Source organism: Notolepis coatsorum (assembly GCF_963971535.1).
Source record: "Notolepis coatsorum genome assembly, chromosome: 2".
NCBI classification, from domain to species: domain Eukaryota; kingdom Metazoa; phylum Chordata; class Actinopteri; order Aulopiformes; family Paralepididae; genus Notolepis; species Notolepis coatsorum.
Genome location: NC_140166.1, coordinates 186,081,272 through 186,097,511, shown reverse-complemented (window position 1 = coordinate 186,097,511; position 16,240 = coordinate 186,081,272). Strand labels below are relative to the sequence as shown.

The 16,240-nt window shown below is 44.1% G+C and overlaps 1 protein-coding gene across 1 annotated transcript in view; it reads left to right on the top strand.

Moving 5' to 3' along the window:
- The first annotated feature begins 12,828 nt into the window (after nucleotides 1–12,828).
- The window catches only part of chaf1a (chromatin assembly factor 1, subunit A (p150)), a 57,212-nt gene continuing 53,800 nt past the window's right edge, over nucleotides 12,829–16,240 (top strand). The window contains exons 1-2 of the mRNA XM_084337712.1: nucleotides 12,829–13,111; nucleotides 15,311–15,358. Of these exons, the coding sequence (XP_084193838.1) occupies nucleotides 13,048–13,111; nucleotides 15,311–15,358 (112 nt within the window). The 5' untranslated portion in view covers nucleotides 12,829–13,047. The remainder of the gene's footprint in view (nucleotides 13,112–15,310; nucleotides 15,359–16,240) is intronic.

The following is a 16,240-nucleotide window of genomic DNA, read 5'->3' as shown; positions in this document are numbered from 1 at the left end:
AGTGTATGCTTGGTTTCATTCCAGCCTTGCCTAAACACCAGCTGATGATTTCACTAATTGGCTCACCTCTTCAACTAACTCACCTGGCAATGTATAGTTAAAATGAAAACTTGGCCGATGATGGAATGAGTTTGAGACCACTGGTCTATCCCTTTCCAAATTTTTTTTTTTTTTTTACTTTTTAGTACTTAAGTACATTTAAAAGTAGGACTTTTTTACTTTTACTCAAGTGTGTTTTTAGCCAGATACTTTGACTTTTACTTGAGTCAGACTTTGAGACAGTACCCATACTTTCACTTAAGTATAATTTCTGGGTACTTTTTACACCCCTGCATTTATGACATACACAACATAATATGACAACATGACATTTATGGCATAGGGACATACATGACATACAGGTATATAGTACTGTTACATCTGGGTTTAACATGATTTGTTGAGCTTCCTCTGGTGTTGTGGTCGTGGTATTCACTGACCTTTGGGAAGTATTTTGACATGTTTGATTGATTGATTGATTGATTGATTGATTGATTGATTGATTGATTGATTGATTGATTGAACACTTTATGAACAGATTGCAGAATGGGTACAGTACAGTACAGGTGGGTGGGGGACACTGTACAACTATACAAGCAAAACTGTACATTGGAATATTGACAAAACCATACTTGGTTGGGTTGGGTTAGGACATTTACAGGGGCCAGTTTCGAATTGCAGTCTCCCGTAGGTGTTCTTTGAGAGTGGTTTTGAAAGTGGGTAGTGATTCACATTCCTTTACAGCTTTGGGTAGGGCGTTCCACATTGATGTGGCATAATTGTGAAACTTGTTTAGTCCCTTGTTTGAGCCGAATCTGGGTTTAACATGATTTGTGGAGCTCCCTCTGGTGTTGTGATCGTGGTATTCACTGACCTTTGGGAAGTATTTAGACATGTACATGGGTACCTTGGTCGTGTAGTGTATCTTGTAGACCAGGCCCATTGCAAGTTGCTGTACTCTGTCGTCTACTCTAAGCCATCCTAGGTAGTCAAAGTGGGCAGGGGTGAGGTCGGTTCTAGGAGTAAGGTCAAGTAGTAGTCTGACCAGTTTGTTTTGTGATGTTTGTAATCTTGTTTTTAGCGCCTTTGAGGTGCTTTGGTACCATGAGGTGCAAGCATAGGCGTAGTACCCTTGAATGAGTGCTCCTGCCAGAGTCTTCAGGGTATTCTTGTTTACCAGAGAGGAGATCCGGTACAAGAATCTAGTTCGTTGGTTGACTTTTTTTTATTACCTTGGATGCCATTTTGTCACAGGAAAGATTTGCCTCTAAGATGGAACCTAGGTATGTAATTTCATCTTTCCTTGTGCTGTGAGAAATTCAGATGTCAAGTCGTCGGTAGCTCGACATTTCTCTAAGTGTAAACATACCGTCAACGATCTCAAATATATGGGACTAGAGTTAGTACTCAGGCCAGCGAGAGGTGGAGACAGACGTTTTAACCTGTTTCCTCTAACCTCATTACTCCTACAGTGTTATTTCTGGTTTTATTAAAGTTGTTGTTTGTTGCTAAACTAGAGGCATGCTTCACAAAGATGCCCAATGTATAATTTGAAACTAATTAATTAAATACGTAAAGTGGCTCAATTAGCCCTATAAATTAATGGGCATGTTATATGTTATCAAGTTTCTGGTAATTTTGTTTTGTTTTGTATTGTATTGTTTATAATATAGATTGGTGTTAGATATAGATATATCTATATATATGTATAATTTATGATTGGACTCTATTCAGATAGGTCATTCATTTGGTCATATTGCACAGGCACACCTGCGTTGTGATGTAATTTCCTGCCGTGTCATGTCATGTAATTACCTGCCAGGTGTATTTAACGATCACCTTGAATGTATTTCCAGTGCTAGCCATATCACTGAAGAAGGACATTGTCCGAAACATGTCTGCTTTTTATTCAGACTGCCATTAAAAAACATTGAACCTGTGAGTGCTGGTCCGGCTACCCTGCTTTTTGATATACTGATCTTTCTTTGTGACAATATTGTCACCCACTGTAACTGAGAAGCCGTCGGTCTTGTTGAGTTTGTTATTTGATCCGAAGAGAATGGACTCTGTTTTACCCAGGTGTAATGATAGTTTGTTATCAGCGAGCCAGGTGCAGATTCTGCCGAGTTCCGAGCTGAGGGTTTTTTCAACCTGTAACTTGTTCTTGTCAGAGACCAGCAGGGCTGAGTCGTCCGCGAACAGGAACAAGTTGCAGTCACAAGCTGACGACATGTCATTTGCATAAATTAGGAACAGTAGCAGTCCTAGTATGCTTCCTTGTGGAACACCACAGCTCACTGTGAGGGGGGGGGGGGTAGAGTACAGTTTACCTCCACCATCTGTTCTCTCCCCTCCAGGTAGGATTCGTTTCCATCAGGGGAGTCGATGTGGACATGGTTGAGGAGTACAAATACCTCGGTGTGCACATCGACAACAAACTGAACGGGTCAAAACACGCAGAGGCACAGTACAAGAAAGGCCAGAGCCGACTCTACTTCCTCAGAAGGCTGAGATCCTTCAATGTCTGTACAAGGATGTTGAGGATGTTCTATGAGTCGGTGGTGGCGGGCGCCTTCTTGTATGCTGTGACCTGCTGGGGCAGCGGACTGAGAGCAGGGGACACAAACAGGCTGGACAAGATGGTCAGGAAGGCCAGTAGCCTGGTTGGGGTGGAGGCGGAGCTGGACTCTCTAGCGAGGGTGGTGGAGCTGAGGAGCCTTGCTAAGCTCCAGGCCATCAGGGAAAACCCCTCCCACCCACTATACACAGACATGAGGAGCATGTTCAGTGCTAGACTCACACTACCTACTGTAAATGCAGCACTGAACGGCACAGGAAGTCCTTCATTCCAACAGCCATCAGACTATACAATGCATCACTGTACCTCACTGCATCACTGAGCACAGAGTGACAGTTAAAATCTTCCTGGACTCTTACTTTTGAAACAGCACTGTGCAATATTACATCTACTGTAGACTTCAGTATATTTTTACTGTATTTATTTACTGTATATTTTATTCTATTCTTACTCTATTTTTATTCTATTTTATTCTATTCTTATTCTTAGGCAATTTGATTTGTTTTTTTTATCCACTTTTTCTCCAATTTTTCTATATTTTTCTCCCATCCCAATTTCGTATCATCCAATTCAACCCTCCCCTGTCACGAACGCTGTTTCTTGCCTCCCACAAGCCGGCTGCAATGTGGACTAAGTCATACATAGCACAAGTCCCCTCCGGTACTTGAGGTAACAGCAGTCGCATCTTTTCACCTGCGCAGCTCGATCTCTCAGTGGCGAGGAGTAACGTGTGGGAGGCTCACGCTGCCCTCGACACTTCCTGATTCTACTGCGTAGGCGCACCTACCGACCTGTAGGAGTCGCTGTCCACAACGCCCGATCCCCACCCATCAGTTTCCCACCCCCTAATACGGCCAATGTGTATTAGTATGAACGACCAGCTAAACTGAAAGCAATGTGGAGCGCTTTCGCATTCGTGGCGAGCGCCTTGCCCACTACGCCACGTAGCCGCCTTGGCAATTTGATTTGTTTTGTTATTCTTATTCGTGACCTGTCTAAATGTTTAATGTTGAGCGATTTGCAGTGTCAAATTTCCCTCGGGATAATTAAAGTATTTCTATTCTATTCTATTCTATTCTATTCTATTGCATCCAGCTCGCTGATAGACTATCAAATCCAATTGCTTTTAGCTTGTCAATCAGAATGGAGTGATTGTGTCGAAGGCCTTTTGTAGGTCCAGCATGACCATGCCGCAGTATTTGCCTGTGTCCACCTCTTGTTTGATGTGGTCGTTCAAATAGAGAAGGCATGTGTCAGTGGAGTGGGATGTTCTGAAGCCAGATTGGAATTCGTAGATTAGATTTCTTTCCGCGAGGTACTTTTCGACCTGTTCGTATACTATTTTTCCATGACTTTCGAGATGGAGGTAAGAATAGAAACAGGGCGGTAGTTGCCTGGGTCCAATTTGCTGCCCTTTTTGTGCAGGGGGGTTACTCTGGCAATATTGAAGTCTTTGGGTATGTGTCCCTGTTTTATGGAGAGGTTTATTATGTGTGTGATGACTGGGGTGATGACGGCTGCTGAGTCTCTGAGGAATCTTTGAGGGGATATTGTCATATTGGGATATTTCTAGTTTGAAATCGTCTTTGCGGACCCCTAGGTTATTGTAGTAGGCTAGGATGTGTTCTACCCCAAAAAGCCCTGAGTGGGAGGGTAGTTTATACCAGTGTTGTGGCTATGTTTGTGAAGAAAATGTTTAAGTAATTGGCCACATCCAGCTTGTCTGTGATGAGCGTGTTATCTGTCTTTATGTTTATATTTGAAAATCTGGTTTTAAGTTTTTTACTGCAGCTTAGTTGATTGAGTAAAATAATTACTGATGTTTGCCCTTTATTAACCCCCTGTTCCTTATCCTGCTTTTCCTGTCCTGTCATCTTGGCTGCCTCTGCATAGGATATTTTGCCTTTCACTCTCATCTGCTGAACCGCCACCTCTCTTTTCATCACTTCACATTCAATATGCAACACTATGCTCCTTACCACAGCCACAGCCCACAGCACTTTGCTTCCACTCCCTCTCCACACTTTCCATACTCATGCTCCCCACTACATCTAGCACATTGCTTGTTCTTCTTACACATCTTGGCTATATGCCCAAATTCTTGGCAATTGAAGCATCTTAGTCACCCAGGCAACTACCGCCCTGTTTCTATTCTTACCTCCATCTCGAAAGTCATGGAAAAAATAGTCTACGAACAGGTCGAAAAGTACCTCGCAGGAAAAAATCTAATCTACGAATTGAATTCCAATCTGGCTTCAGAACATAATTTAGCTACTAACGTTATATACACAATATGTACAACGACACAATGATTTACATTATTACAAATATGGTAACGTGGTTGTGGCTTTTACAAATAGTGGTTAGCTTTAGAGATGAATGGTTATGACAAATAGTGGTTAGCTTTAGAGATGAATGGCTATGATCACGGAGCAATAGTGTTAGGTGAAACAGAGACTAGCTCTGCGGCGTAGATAAGGGGGGCGTAATAGCGTAGGTCAGTGGCCAATCAGAGCGCAAAACTCGAACGCGGAAGTACGAGTTGTTTGGGCTTCGAATAGACGGCCTCCGGACTTCTGACAGACAAGCTCTGTGACCTATCACAAAGCCCGAAAGTTTCATTCAGAAGGTGTGACCGGTTTGACAAAACTCGACCTGTACGATTTAAAGTGTAGATCTGCCTGGTGGGACAGAAAGAATAGTGTTATTTGGACCACAGATTAACTAAAGTACAGAAACCCTATTCTTGCCGAGTTTATTTATAATTAGTTTAACGCATACAATGCAACATGTTTAATAACATGCACTTATTACTTATTACATAGCCTACTTAAACATCTTCTTCACAAACATAGCCACAAATAGTCTACGAACAGGTCGAAAAGTACCTCGCAGGAAAAAATCTAATCTGCGAATTGAATTCCAATCTGGCTTCAGAACATAATTTAGCTACTAACGTTATATACACAATATGTACAACGACACAATGATTTACATTATTACAAATATGGTAACGTGGTTGTGGCTTTTACAAATAGTGGTTAGCTTTAGAGATGAATGGCTATGACAAATAGTGGTTAGCTTTAGAGATGAATGGCTATGATCACGGAGCAATAGTGTTAGGTGAAACAGAGACTAGCTCTGCGGCGTAGATAAGGGGGGCGTAATAGCGTAGGTCAGTGGCCAATCAGAGCGCAAAACTCGAACGCGGAAGTACGAGTTGTTTGGGCTTCGAATAGACGCCCTCCGGACTTCTGACAGACAAGCTCTGTGACCTATCACAAAGCCCGAAAGTTTCATTCAGAAGGCGTGACCGGTTTGACAAAACTCGACCTGCACGATTTAAAGTGTAGATCTGCCTGGTGGGGCAGAAAGAATATTGTTATTTGGACCACAGATTAACTAAAGTACAGAAACCCTATTCTTGCCGAGTTTATTTATAATTAGTTTAACGCATACAATGCAACATGTTTAATAACATGCACTTATTACATAGCCTACTTAAACATCTTCTTCACAAACATTGGTAAACAAACTACCCTCCCACTCAGGGCATTATGGGGTAGAACACATAGTAGCATACTACAAAAACCTAGGGGTCCACAAAGACGACTTCAAACTTGAAATGGTAACAACCGATGAGGTACTCAAAAAATGTAGCGCCCTCCAACCTAACAAGGCCACTGGCCATGACAACATCCCCTCCAAATTCCTCAGAGACTCAGCAGCCGCCATCACCCCAGTCATCACACACATAATAAACCTCTCTATAAAACAGGGACACGTCCCCAAGGACTTCAAAATTGCGAGAGTGACCTCTCTGCACAAAAAGGGCAGCAAATTAGACCCAGGCAACTACCGCCCTGTTTCTATTCTTACCTCCATCTCGAAAGTCATGGAGAAAATAGTCTACGAACAGGTCGAAAAAAAATCTAATCTACGAATTCCAATCTGGCTTCAGAACGTCCCACTCCACTGACACATGCCTCCTCTATTTGAACGACCACATCAAACAAGAGGTGGACGTGGGCAAATACTGCGGCATGGTCATGCTGGACCTACAAAAGGCCTTCGACACTGTCAATCACTCCATCCTGATTGACAAGCTAAAAGCAATTGGTTTTGATAGTTTATCAGTGAGCTGGATGCAATCCTACCTGGAGGGGAGAGAACAGATGGTAGAGGTAAACGGTACTCTATCCCCCCCCTCACAGTGAGCTGTGGTGTTCCACAAGGAAGCATACTAGGACCGCTACTGTTCCTAATTTATGCAAATGACATGTCGTCAGCCTGTGACTGCAACTTGTTCCTGTTTGCGGACGACTCAGCCCTGCTGGTCTCTGACAAGAACAAGTTGCAGGTTGAAAAAACCCTCAGCTCGGAACTAGGCAAAATCTGCATATGGCTCGCTGATAACAAACTATCATTACACATGGGCAAAACAGAGTCCATTCTCTTCGGTTCAAATAACAAACTCAGCAAGACCGACGGCTTCTCAGTTACAGTGGGTGACAATATTGTCACAAGGAAAGACGAAATTACCTACCTGGGTTCCAACCTAGAGGCAAATCTTTCCTGTGACAAAATGGCATCCAATGTAATAAAAAAAGTCAACCAACGAACTAGATTCTTGTACCGGATCTCCTCTCTGGTAAACAAGAATACCCTGAAGACTCTGGCAGGAGCACTCATTCAAGGGTACTACGACTATGCTTGCACCTCATGGTACCAAAGCACCTCAAAGGCGCTAAAAACAAGATTACAAACATCACAAAACAAACTGGTCAGACTACTACTTGACCTTACCCCCAGAACCCACCTCACCCCTGCCCACTTTGACAACCTAGGATGGCTTAGAGTAGACGACAGAGTACAGCAACTTGCAATGGGCCTGGTCTACAAGATACACTATACGACTAAGGTACCCATGTACATGTCAAAATACTTCCCAAAGGTCAGTGAATACCACAACCACTACACCAGAGGAAGCTCAACAAATCATGTTAAACCCAGATTCGGCTCAAACAAGGGACTAAACACGTTTCGCAATTATGCCACATCAATGTGGAACGCCCTACCCAAAGCTGTAAAGGAATGTGAATCCCTACCCACATTCAAAACCACTCTTAAAGAGCACCTACGGGAGGCTGCAATTCGAAACTGGCCACCGTAAATGCCCAAACCCCCCACCACCTCCTAATAGACAGTCTCCTCCCCACCGCATGTATATATTCTCTCCCCGCCGTATGTATATTTCTCTCAGACTCTCCCACCCACCCACCCCCTCCAAATGTACAGTCTCCACCCCACTGTATGTATATTTCTCTCCCACCCTCCCACCCCCTCCTAATGTACAGTCCCCTCCCCATCATATGTATATAGCGAACACTGGCAAAGCGCTAGTGGAGCTACACGACCACCTCAATAAACATCAAATCAAACATCCAGACGCTGCGACGATCGTAGCTGGTGATTTCAACCAGGCGAATTTGAAAAAAGTGATGCCGTCCTTTTTTCAACACATCGCCTGCTCCACAAGAGGAGGAAACACGCTCGACCACTGTTACACCCCGTTCAGAGCCGGCTACAAGGCTGTAGCGGCTCCACCATTGACGGGTGCTACAAGCTCGTCTGATCACGACTCCATCTTGTTATTTCCTGCTTGTGCTTACAAACAAAGATCACGTGACGCCGTCGTGTCACGTGAGACAAAAAAATGGACCGACCAATCAGAGGCCACGCTTCAGGACGCGCTCGCAGACACGGATTGGAATATGTTTTAAGGAAGCGCCAGTGACGTCAGCGAGTTCGCGGACACCGTTGTGAGCTTCATAACAACAATCGCTAACAGTATTGTCCCCATGAAAAAGGTGCGGGTTTTCCCAAACCAGAAACCGTGGGTGGACAGTACTATCAGAACAGCTCTGAACTCTCGCACCACTGCTTACAACCTGGGCAGAGAGTCAGGAAACATGGAGGAGTACAAGGCTTCAGTCTATACTCTGCGCAAGGCTGTAAAACTTGCAATACGGACATATGCTGATAAACTGGAGACACAAATGGCACAAAACGACACAAGAGGCTTATGGCGGGGACTGAGGACAATAACTGACTACAAAGTCAGCGCCCCCTCAATGGGGAGCGACGACGCCTCTCTCGCGGATAAACTCAACTCTTTCTACGCTCGGTTTGGTGTAGACGGTGGCGCTGCTGGCTCAACGGCCAGTGACGTCACTGGCGCGCCGGCTGTTGTGGAGGGGGCAACCGCGGGGGGCGGGGACGCTCTCTCGTTGTCGGAACACAGTGTGAGAAGAGCATTTATGCAGGTGAACACCAGGAAAGCGGCTGGCCCAGATGGTATAACAGGACGCATACTTAAGTCCTGTGCCAACCAGCTAGCCCCTGTGTTCACCACCATATTTAATCAATCCCTGGCGGAGTCAGTGGTCCCTGCCTGCTTCAAGATGTCTACCATCATCCCTGTACCGAAAAAACCCTCCCCAACATGTCTCAATGACTACAGACCGGTGGCACTCACCTCTGTGGTCATGAAATGTTTCGAGAGGCTGGTCAAGGATCACATTTGTGCCTCCCTCCCCAGTGATATGGACCCTATGCAATTTGCATACAGGACAAACAGGTCCACTGATGACGCGGTCTCCCAGGTACTGCACAGCACCCTCTCTCACCTTGACCGCCAGAAGGGGGGCTATGTGAGACTGTTGTTCATTGACTACAGCTCAGCGTTCAACACCATAGTCCCCACCAGACTGGTGGACAAGCTGATCGAGCTGGGTCTGAGCTCCGCTCTGAGCGCCTGGGTACTGGACTTTCTGAGTGAAAGACCCCAGGCGGTCAGGGTGGGGGGTCAGACCTCCAACACCATCACCCTGAGCATCGGGTCCCCCCAAGGCTGTGTTCTGAGCCCCCTGCTGTACTCACTCTACACACACGATTGTGTGGCCAAGTTCAGCTCCAACTCCATAGTGAAGTTTGCAGACGACACGGTGGTGGTGGGGCTGATCTCGGACAACGACGAGAAGGCCTACCGGGAGGAGGTTGAGGTACTGGAACGCTGGTGCCAGGACAACAGCCTGCTCCTGAACATTGGTAAAACCAAGGAGCTGATCGTGGATTATAGGAGAGGACAGCAGGAGACACACACACCACTGAGGATAAACGTGGCTACCGTGGACAGGGTGAGCAGCTTTAAGTACCTGGGGGTCCACAATCTCAGAGGATCTAAGATGGTCAACACACATAGACACAGTCGTAAAAAAGGCGAAGCAGCGCCTCTACCACCTGAGACAGTTAAGGAAGTTCAGAGTATCTGGGAAGATACTCCAGTCCTTCTACTCTGGAGCTGTAGAGAGCATCTTGACTGGAAACATCACTGCCTGGTATGTATGTATTGTATGTATGTATTGAGCCGTACTGTATTGTACCCATTCTGCAATCTGTTAAATAAAGTTTTCATTCATTCATTCATTCATGGAAACAGCACGGCACAGGACAAGAAGGCCCTACAGAGAGTGGTGCGCTCAGCCGAGCATACCACGGGTATTGCACTACCTCCCCTGCAGGTTCTATACAACAAGAGGTGCAAATCCAGAGCCTGCAGAATAATGAAAGACCCTCATCACCCCAATAACAGCCTGTTCCAGCTGCTGAGGTCAGGCAGACGCCTGCGAACCCCAGCTACTAGGACAGAGAGGCTTCGGCTCAGCTTCTTCCCCCAGGCCATCAGAGCCTTGAACACTGAACACTGAGTGCCACAGAACACTGAACTCTTCACACACAAGCACACATGAGCACACACATGACACGCACGCTGTACACGCTCGCACACTAGCAGCCACTTTAACATGAGCAAGCACACACTCATGCGGCACACGCCCACACTTATGGCCACAAAGGAAAGGTCACTTTAAAAATAGTATAGCAACAGTAACAGTGTATTGCACTACCAAAGGACCTAGCATGTCCTTCATGCCCTGTAAATAACTATGTACAAATACCGAGATGCCCCACTATGTTACCTGTTTATTGCACAATGTTGTTTTATTGGATTCTATTATATGTTGCACTACTGTATTGCACATCGTTGCGCGCAAGACCACCCGCATTTCATTGTATACTTGTATGCCGTGACAAATAATCATTGTATACTTGTATGCCGTGACAAATAAAACTCTTGACTTGACTCTTGACTTGATATACTCTGTCAGGATCTATGGGTAACAGTACTGTATATTTGAATACCGTTTATGTCACAAATGTATCAGTACTAAATACCTGTATGTCCCTATGCCATAAATGTCATGTATGTTGTGTATGTCATAAATGTCGATTGATTGATTGATTGATTGAAAACTTTATTAACAGATTGCAGAATGGGTACAATACAGTACAGCTCAATACACACAATTGTTAAGGGGATGCAGACCAGAGAAAGACTTTCGTCTTGTTTACATCAGGGTCCCCCATTTTCAATTCATCAGGACATATATGACATACATGACATACAGATAGTCAGTACTGCTACATCTATACATTTATGACATACCAGATTTGCAAATACAGTACTGTTTGTGATACAGAAGGAGTCAGGAAAAGGGAGTATATACATTTGACGTAGAAACTGTACATTGGAGGAGGTTGGGTGGGGGGGGTTGGGTACACTGGGATATTGACAACCATACTGGGTAATCTACATTGGAGGTGGTTGGGGGGGGGGGGGGGGGGCACACTGTATATACAAGCAAAACTACATTGAGGGGGGGGGGGGAGACACTGTACAAACAAACAAAATTGTACATTGGACTATTGACAAAACCATACTAGGTAAATGACTGTAAATTGGAGGGGGTTGGGTTAGGATATTTACAGGGGCCAGTGTTGAATTGCAGTCTCCCGTAGGTGTCCCTTGAGAGAGGTTTTGAAAGTGGGTAGTGATCCACATTCCTTTACAGCTTTGGGTAGGGCGTTCCACATTGATGTGGCATAATTGCGAAACGTGTTTAGTCCCTTATTTGAGCCGAATCTGGGTTTAACATGATTTGTGGAGCTCCCTCTGGTGTTGTGATCGTGGTATTCACTGACCTTTGGGAAGTATTTTGACATGTACATGGGTACCTTGGTCGTGTAGTGTATCTTGTAGACCAGGCCCATTGCAAGTTGCTGTACTCTGTCGTCTACTCTAAGCCATCCTAGGTTGTCAAAGTGGGCAGGGGTGAGGTGGGTTCTAGGAGTAAGGTCAAGCAGTAGTCTGACCAGTTTGTTTTGAGATGTTTGTAATTTTGTTTTTAGCGCCTTTGAGGTGCTTTGGTACCATGAGGTGCAAGCATAGTCGTAGTACCCCTGAATGAGTGCTCCTGCCAGAGTCTTCAGGGTATTCTTGTTTACCAGAGAGGAGATCCGGTACAAGAATCGAGTTCGTTGGTTGACTTTTTTTTATTACATTGGATGCCATTTTGTCACAGGAGAGATTAGCCTCTAGGATGGAACCCAGGTAGGTAATTTCATCTTTCCTTGTGACAATATTGTCACCCACTGTAACTGAGAAGCCGTCGGTCTTGCTGAGTTTGTTATTTGAACCGAAGAGAATGGACTCTGTTTTGCCCATGTGTAATGATAGTTTGTTATCAGCGAGCCATATGCAGATTCTGCCTAGTTCCGAGCTGAGGGTTTTTTCAGCCTGTAACTTGTTCTTGTCAGAGACCAGCAGGGCTGAGTCGTCCGCAAACAGGAACAAATTGCAGTCACAAGCTGACGACATGTCATTTGCATAAATTAGGAACAGTAGCGGTCCTAGTATGCTTCCTTGTGGAACACCACAGCTCTGAATGATATGAATTGAAAATGGAGGACCCTGATGTAAACAAGACAAACGTCTTTCTCTGGTCTGCATCCCCTTAACAATTGTGTGTATTGAGCCGTACTGTATTGTACCCATTCTGCAATCTGTTAAATAAAGTTTTCATTCATTCATTCATTCATTCATTCATAAGTGATTCAAATCACATTACAAAACGAACAGTTGTGTAAACGAGCTACGCCCCCACTATAAACAAACGCTCCCCATTGCCCATTGCTATACCTCGTCGTTGGCGCTGACCAATCAGCGATGGTTATTGCGGCAACAGACACACTCCCGCCAATTCTGAGTGCGGAGCGCGAGGCGGCGCGGCGCGTGCGCAAAGAGAGGGAGCTGCTCAGCGACGGTGTGGGAGATGCGGGAAGAATACACTTTTTGGAGGGGCTAATAAAAGTATTAGAATAGATACATTATCTTGTTAAAAACAGTGACCTAATATTCGGATACTCGCCGGAGACACCTGTCAGTATTTTGTACACCAGAAGAACTCTTCCGTTGTTTTGATTTAGTTCCACTGAAGACGAAGTGAGGGAAGCCTCGGGTCGCGGTGGTGATGTTGGCGGCGGAGAAGAGCCCACCAGCGGACGGGCGCGCAGCGGCGACCCCGCGCAGAGGAGGTAGCTATTATCACCAGCTGCATGGCTAGCGAGCTTTCAGCCAACTAGTTGTTAGTCTGCTGTTTTAGTTGAACAGGTCGCACAATAGAGATGCTGTTTTCTAGCGAGCAGCATATGAAGACAAACCAAACAACCTGTTGCACATTATTAACTCGCACTGGATGCTAACATAACGTGCAGGTTTAGCACCAACAGCCTGCTTCACTGGCTCAGGTTAATGGTCAGAGCTCAACTTTGTTCTTCGGTGAATTCACTATTTGGTGTATTGTAATGGAGTTGTCGTTTTGTCACGGTGATCTAACGCTAGCTGCCAAATGGGATTTAACATGGGCTAGCTAGCAACAGTTGCTGGTGTGTGTGTGTCCAGGTAGCTCTCAGTAGTGTCGGCAGGCTATGCTAACAGACGGGCTATATCGTTAGCTAAGAAGTTTGTTAAAACAACACTTCGACACAACATCCCCGTTTAGTTAAGCTAACGTCGACCCGGTTGACTATTTATTGACGTTTAGCAGTACGTTTATGATAAGTTTAGCAGCTTGCTATGATATACATTTGCAAGTTGGCAACGTTGCGACTCGACCAGCTGCAGTCCCCCGGGTGTCTGCTCGCTCCCCGCCGGGCCTCCTTCACTGCAGCCCGGGTCAGGCACCGAATGGCGGGAGAGCGATCCAAACACAAGCCTGTGCCTTTTTAGAATAGCAAGCTATTCAAAACAAGTTTGACATTCTGATGAAACGACATTACCAAAATCGTAATTTGTTTGTTCTTGGATCGACACTACAAGTTTATGTCAAAGTCAAGGTGATTGGCATTATAGAGATAATTTTGTAAGGATTACAGCTGACCTAGCACCAGTTTACTGCCCATTCTAAACACAATTATTCTCGTTGTCATGTTCCATAGTAGCCATTGTTCCTAATGGTTGGTGCTATTATTGACAGTTTCACTGGAATTATGTTGCTAGGGAACAGTTTGGACCCAAATGTAATGTCAGATATTGCTTTAGCAAACATTTCAACAGGAAATAAACTAGGGGCTTTTTCAGAATGTTATTGTTGCTACTTTGAAACCGTCTATATAGATGCTACGCAATCATTTAGTGGATTAAGCAGTGTCTCCTCATTCCCTACACATTTAAAGTGGTTTAGTATCAACAATTCAATGATTATTTTTACTCAAAACATTACCATTTTTAGTTGTTGTGTTTAGTTAACCCATTCTCTGCCGGAGCTTATATCCATCGCTGTTTGATCTCTGCCAGCACTGTAAGTTTATGGAGATGTTCACCTTCCTTGCAGGGCTATAACTTTTTAAATTGTATTGCTAAATTGACATTACTATGGCCCATTCAACATCAATTATCTATTGTTCAGGATGTAGGAACGTTTTACTTTTTCATTCACACATTCATACAAAAATACCGTCTAGAGTATAAATATGTTTTTATCGTTTTCTGCAGTATTTCCTAGAACGTGAGATATAGACATAAATGCATATATTAGATTATCAAATGCCGTTTGACACCGATGAACGTTATATTAAAAATGTCAACTGTACATGGTCCTAGACGTTATGACTTATCATCTTATCATGAACGGAGGGGGGGGGTCGTTTATAATTCCGTGGCCGACATTAAATCATTTATGTAGTATGGGTGATATATTGATCAGAGCAGTTTGTATGGATAATAATAAACAAACAGGCTGAAAGTAACGTCAGCCTCCTCTTACCGTTGTGCGATCACACTGGTGCAAACAGATCCCAGTTATGTGATGTTGATCGAGGTGATCCAGTTCCGGTTTGTATAATACTAATATACGTCCAAATCATGTTGTTTATTGAGTTATGGCATTGGCAACGGATCGTTATCCACGGTGTCTGGATTGAGTCCCGGGAGCGATAACGAGTGGCCGGACGGAATAGGGGACGGACCAAGCCCTTCCGGCCACTTCCGGTTTGGCAACTCGTCGATATTGAAGCGTTGCAGAGTTGAGCGGAGTCCTACAGCACCAGCCAAGACTCCGTGGGTGAAATGTGAATACCATGACGAAAATATGAAATATTGATCCCAAAGACGCCTTACGGCGTCATTGGCAGATTACGCATGGCGGAGAATGATGTGTTAACACGTCATCGGCGGAGAATGGATTAAATAACTTTTTCTAATGATTTACCATTGTTTACTTTTTTTCTTTGCAGGCATGGACTGTAAAACCAGTAAAAGTGCCAAGAAGAAGCTTGTTCAAGGTATTCTGTATGGTTTCTCTGTTCAGTACAGGTTGTATCAGTGGCCAATATAAACTATTGGTGGAATCTAAAGTCTTGCAATGATAATGCCTGCAAAAATTGTGATTAGATTTCTTTCAAAATGCTGTATGTCAACTTGGAGAGAAAAGGTGATTTTTTTTGCTTATTAAAAAAAAGTTCTTTTTCCCCAATGACTCGCAACATGTCATAATCAAATTGTTTACTCGAACATAGCCATGTCTATTTCTGGAATGCCCAATGCAGCTAGTAAAGGACATGCAGATGTCAACGACGGTTCATAAACAATAATAGGCTGGGGCCTTTATACTTACCATAAGCAGTAATTTCCTTGATGACATTTTATTATTTAATATATTAGAAATAAAATCAAATCCACTTTTATATTATTTTATTGAAATATGAGGTCAGCGAGGTGCACAGAGGATGGGTGACAGGAGTTCAGTAAGAGCATCTTCCCAGAAAGAAGCTCTTACTGTGGTGCTGACCGCAAAACATATACTTATGTATGGTAGCACTCACCAACTTAAAGAGACAAGGACAGTGCCTCAGTTTCACCAATTTATTTTGGCCATCAAACAAAACATGCTAACGTTTTGGTAGTAGTACTTATCAAAGTAGGTGAGTTGCACGATTCTTGCTAAAATGTGAATCACAATTTTTCTCCGTAAGAATTGAGATCACGATTCTCACACGATTATTATTTCTTCAATAAAAAAACATTTATTGCACTCTTTCTTAAACAGACAACATAACATACCGGTATATCAAAGTGCTTGACTTAAACATAAGCATAACATATATGAAAGTGCTTGACTTAAACTTAAAAGTCTCTTGTAACATACAAAATAACTCTAGTCTCTT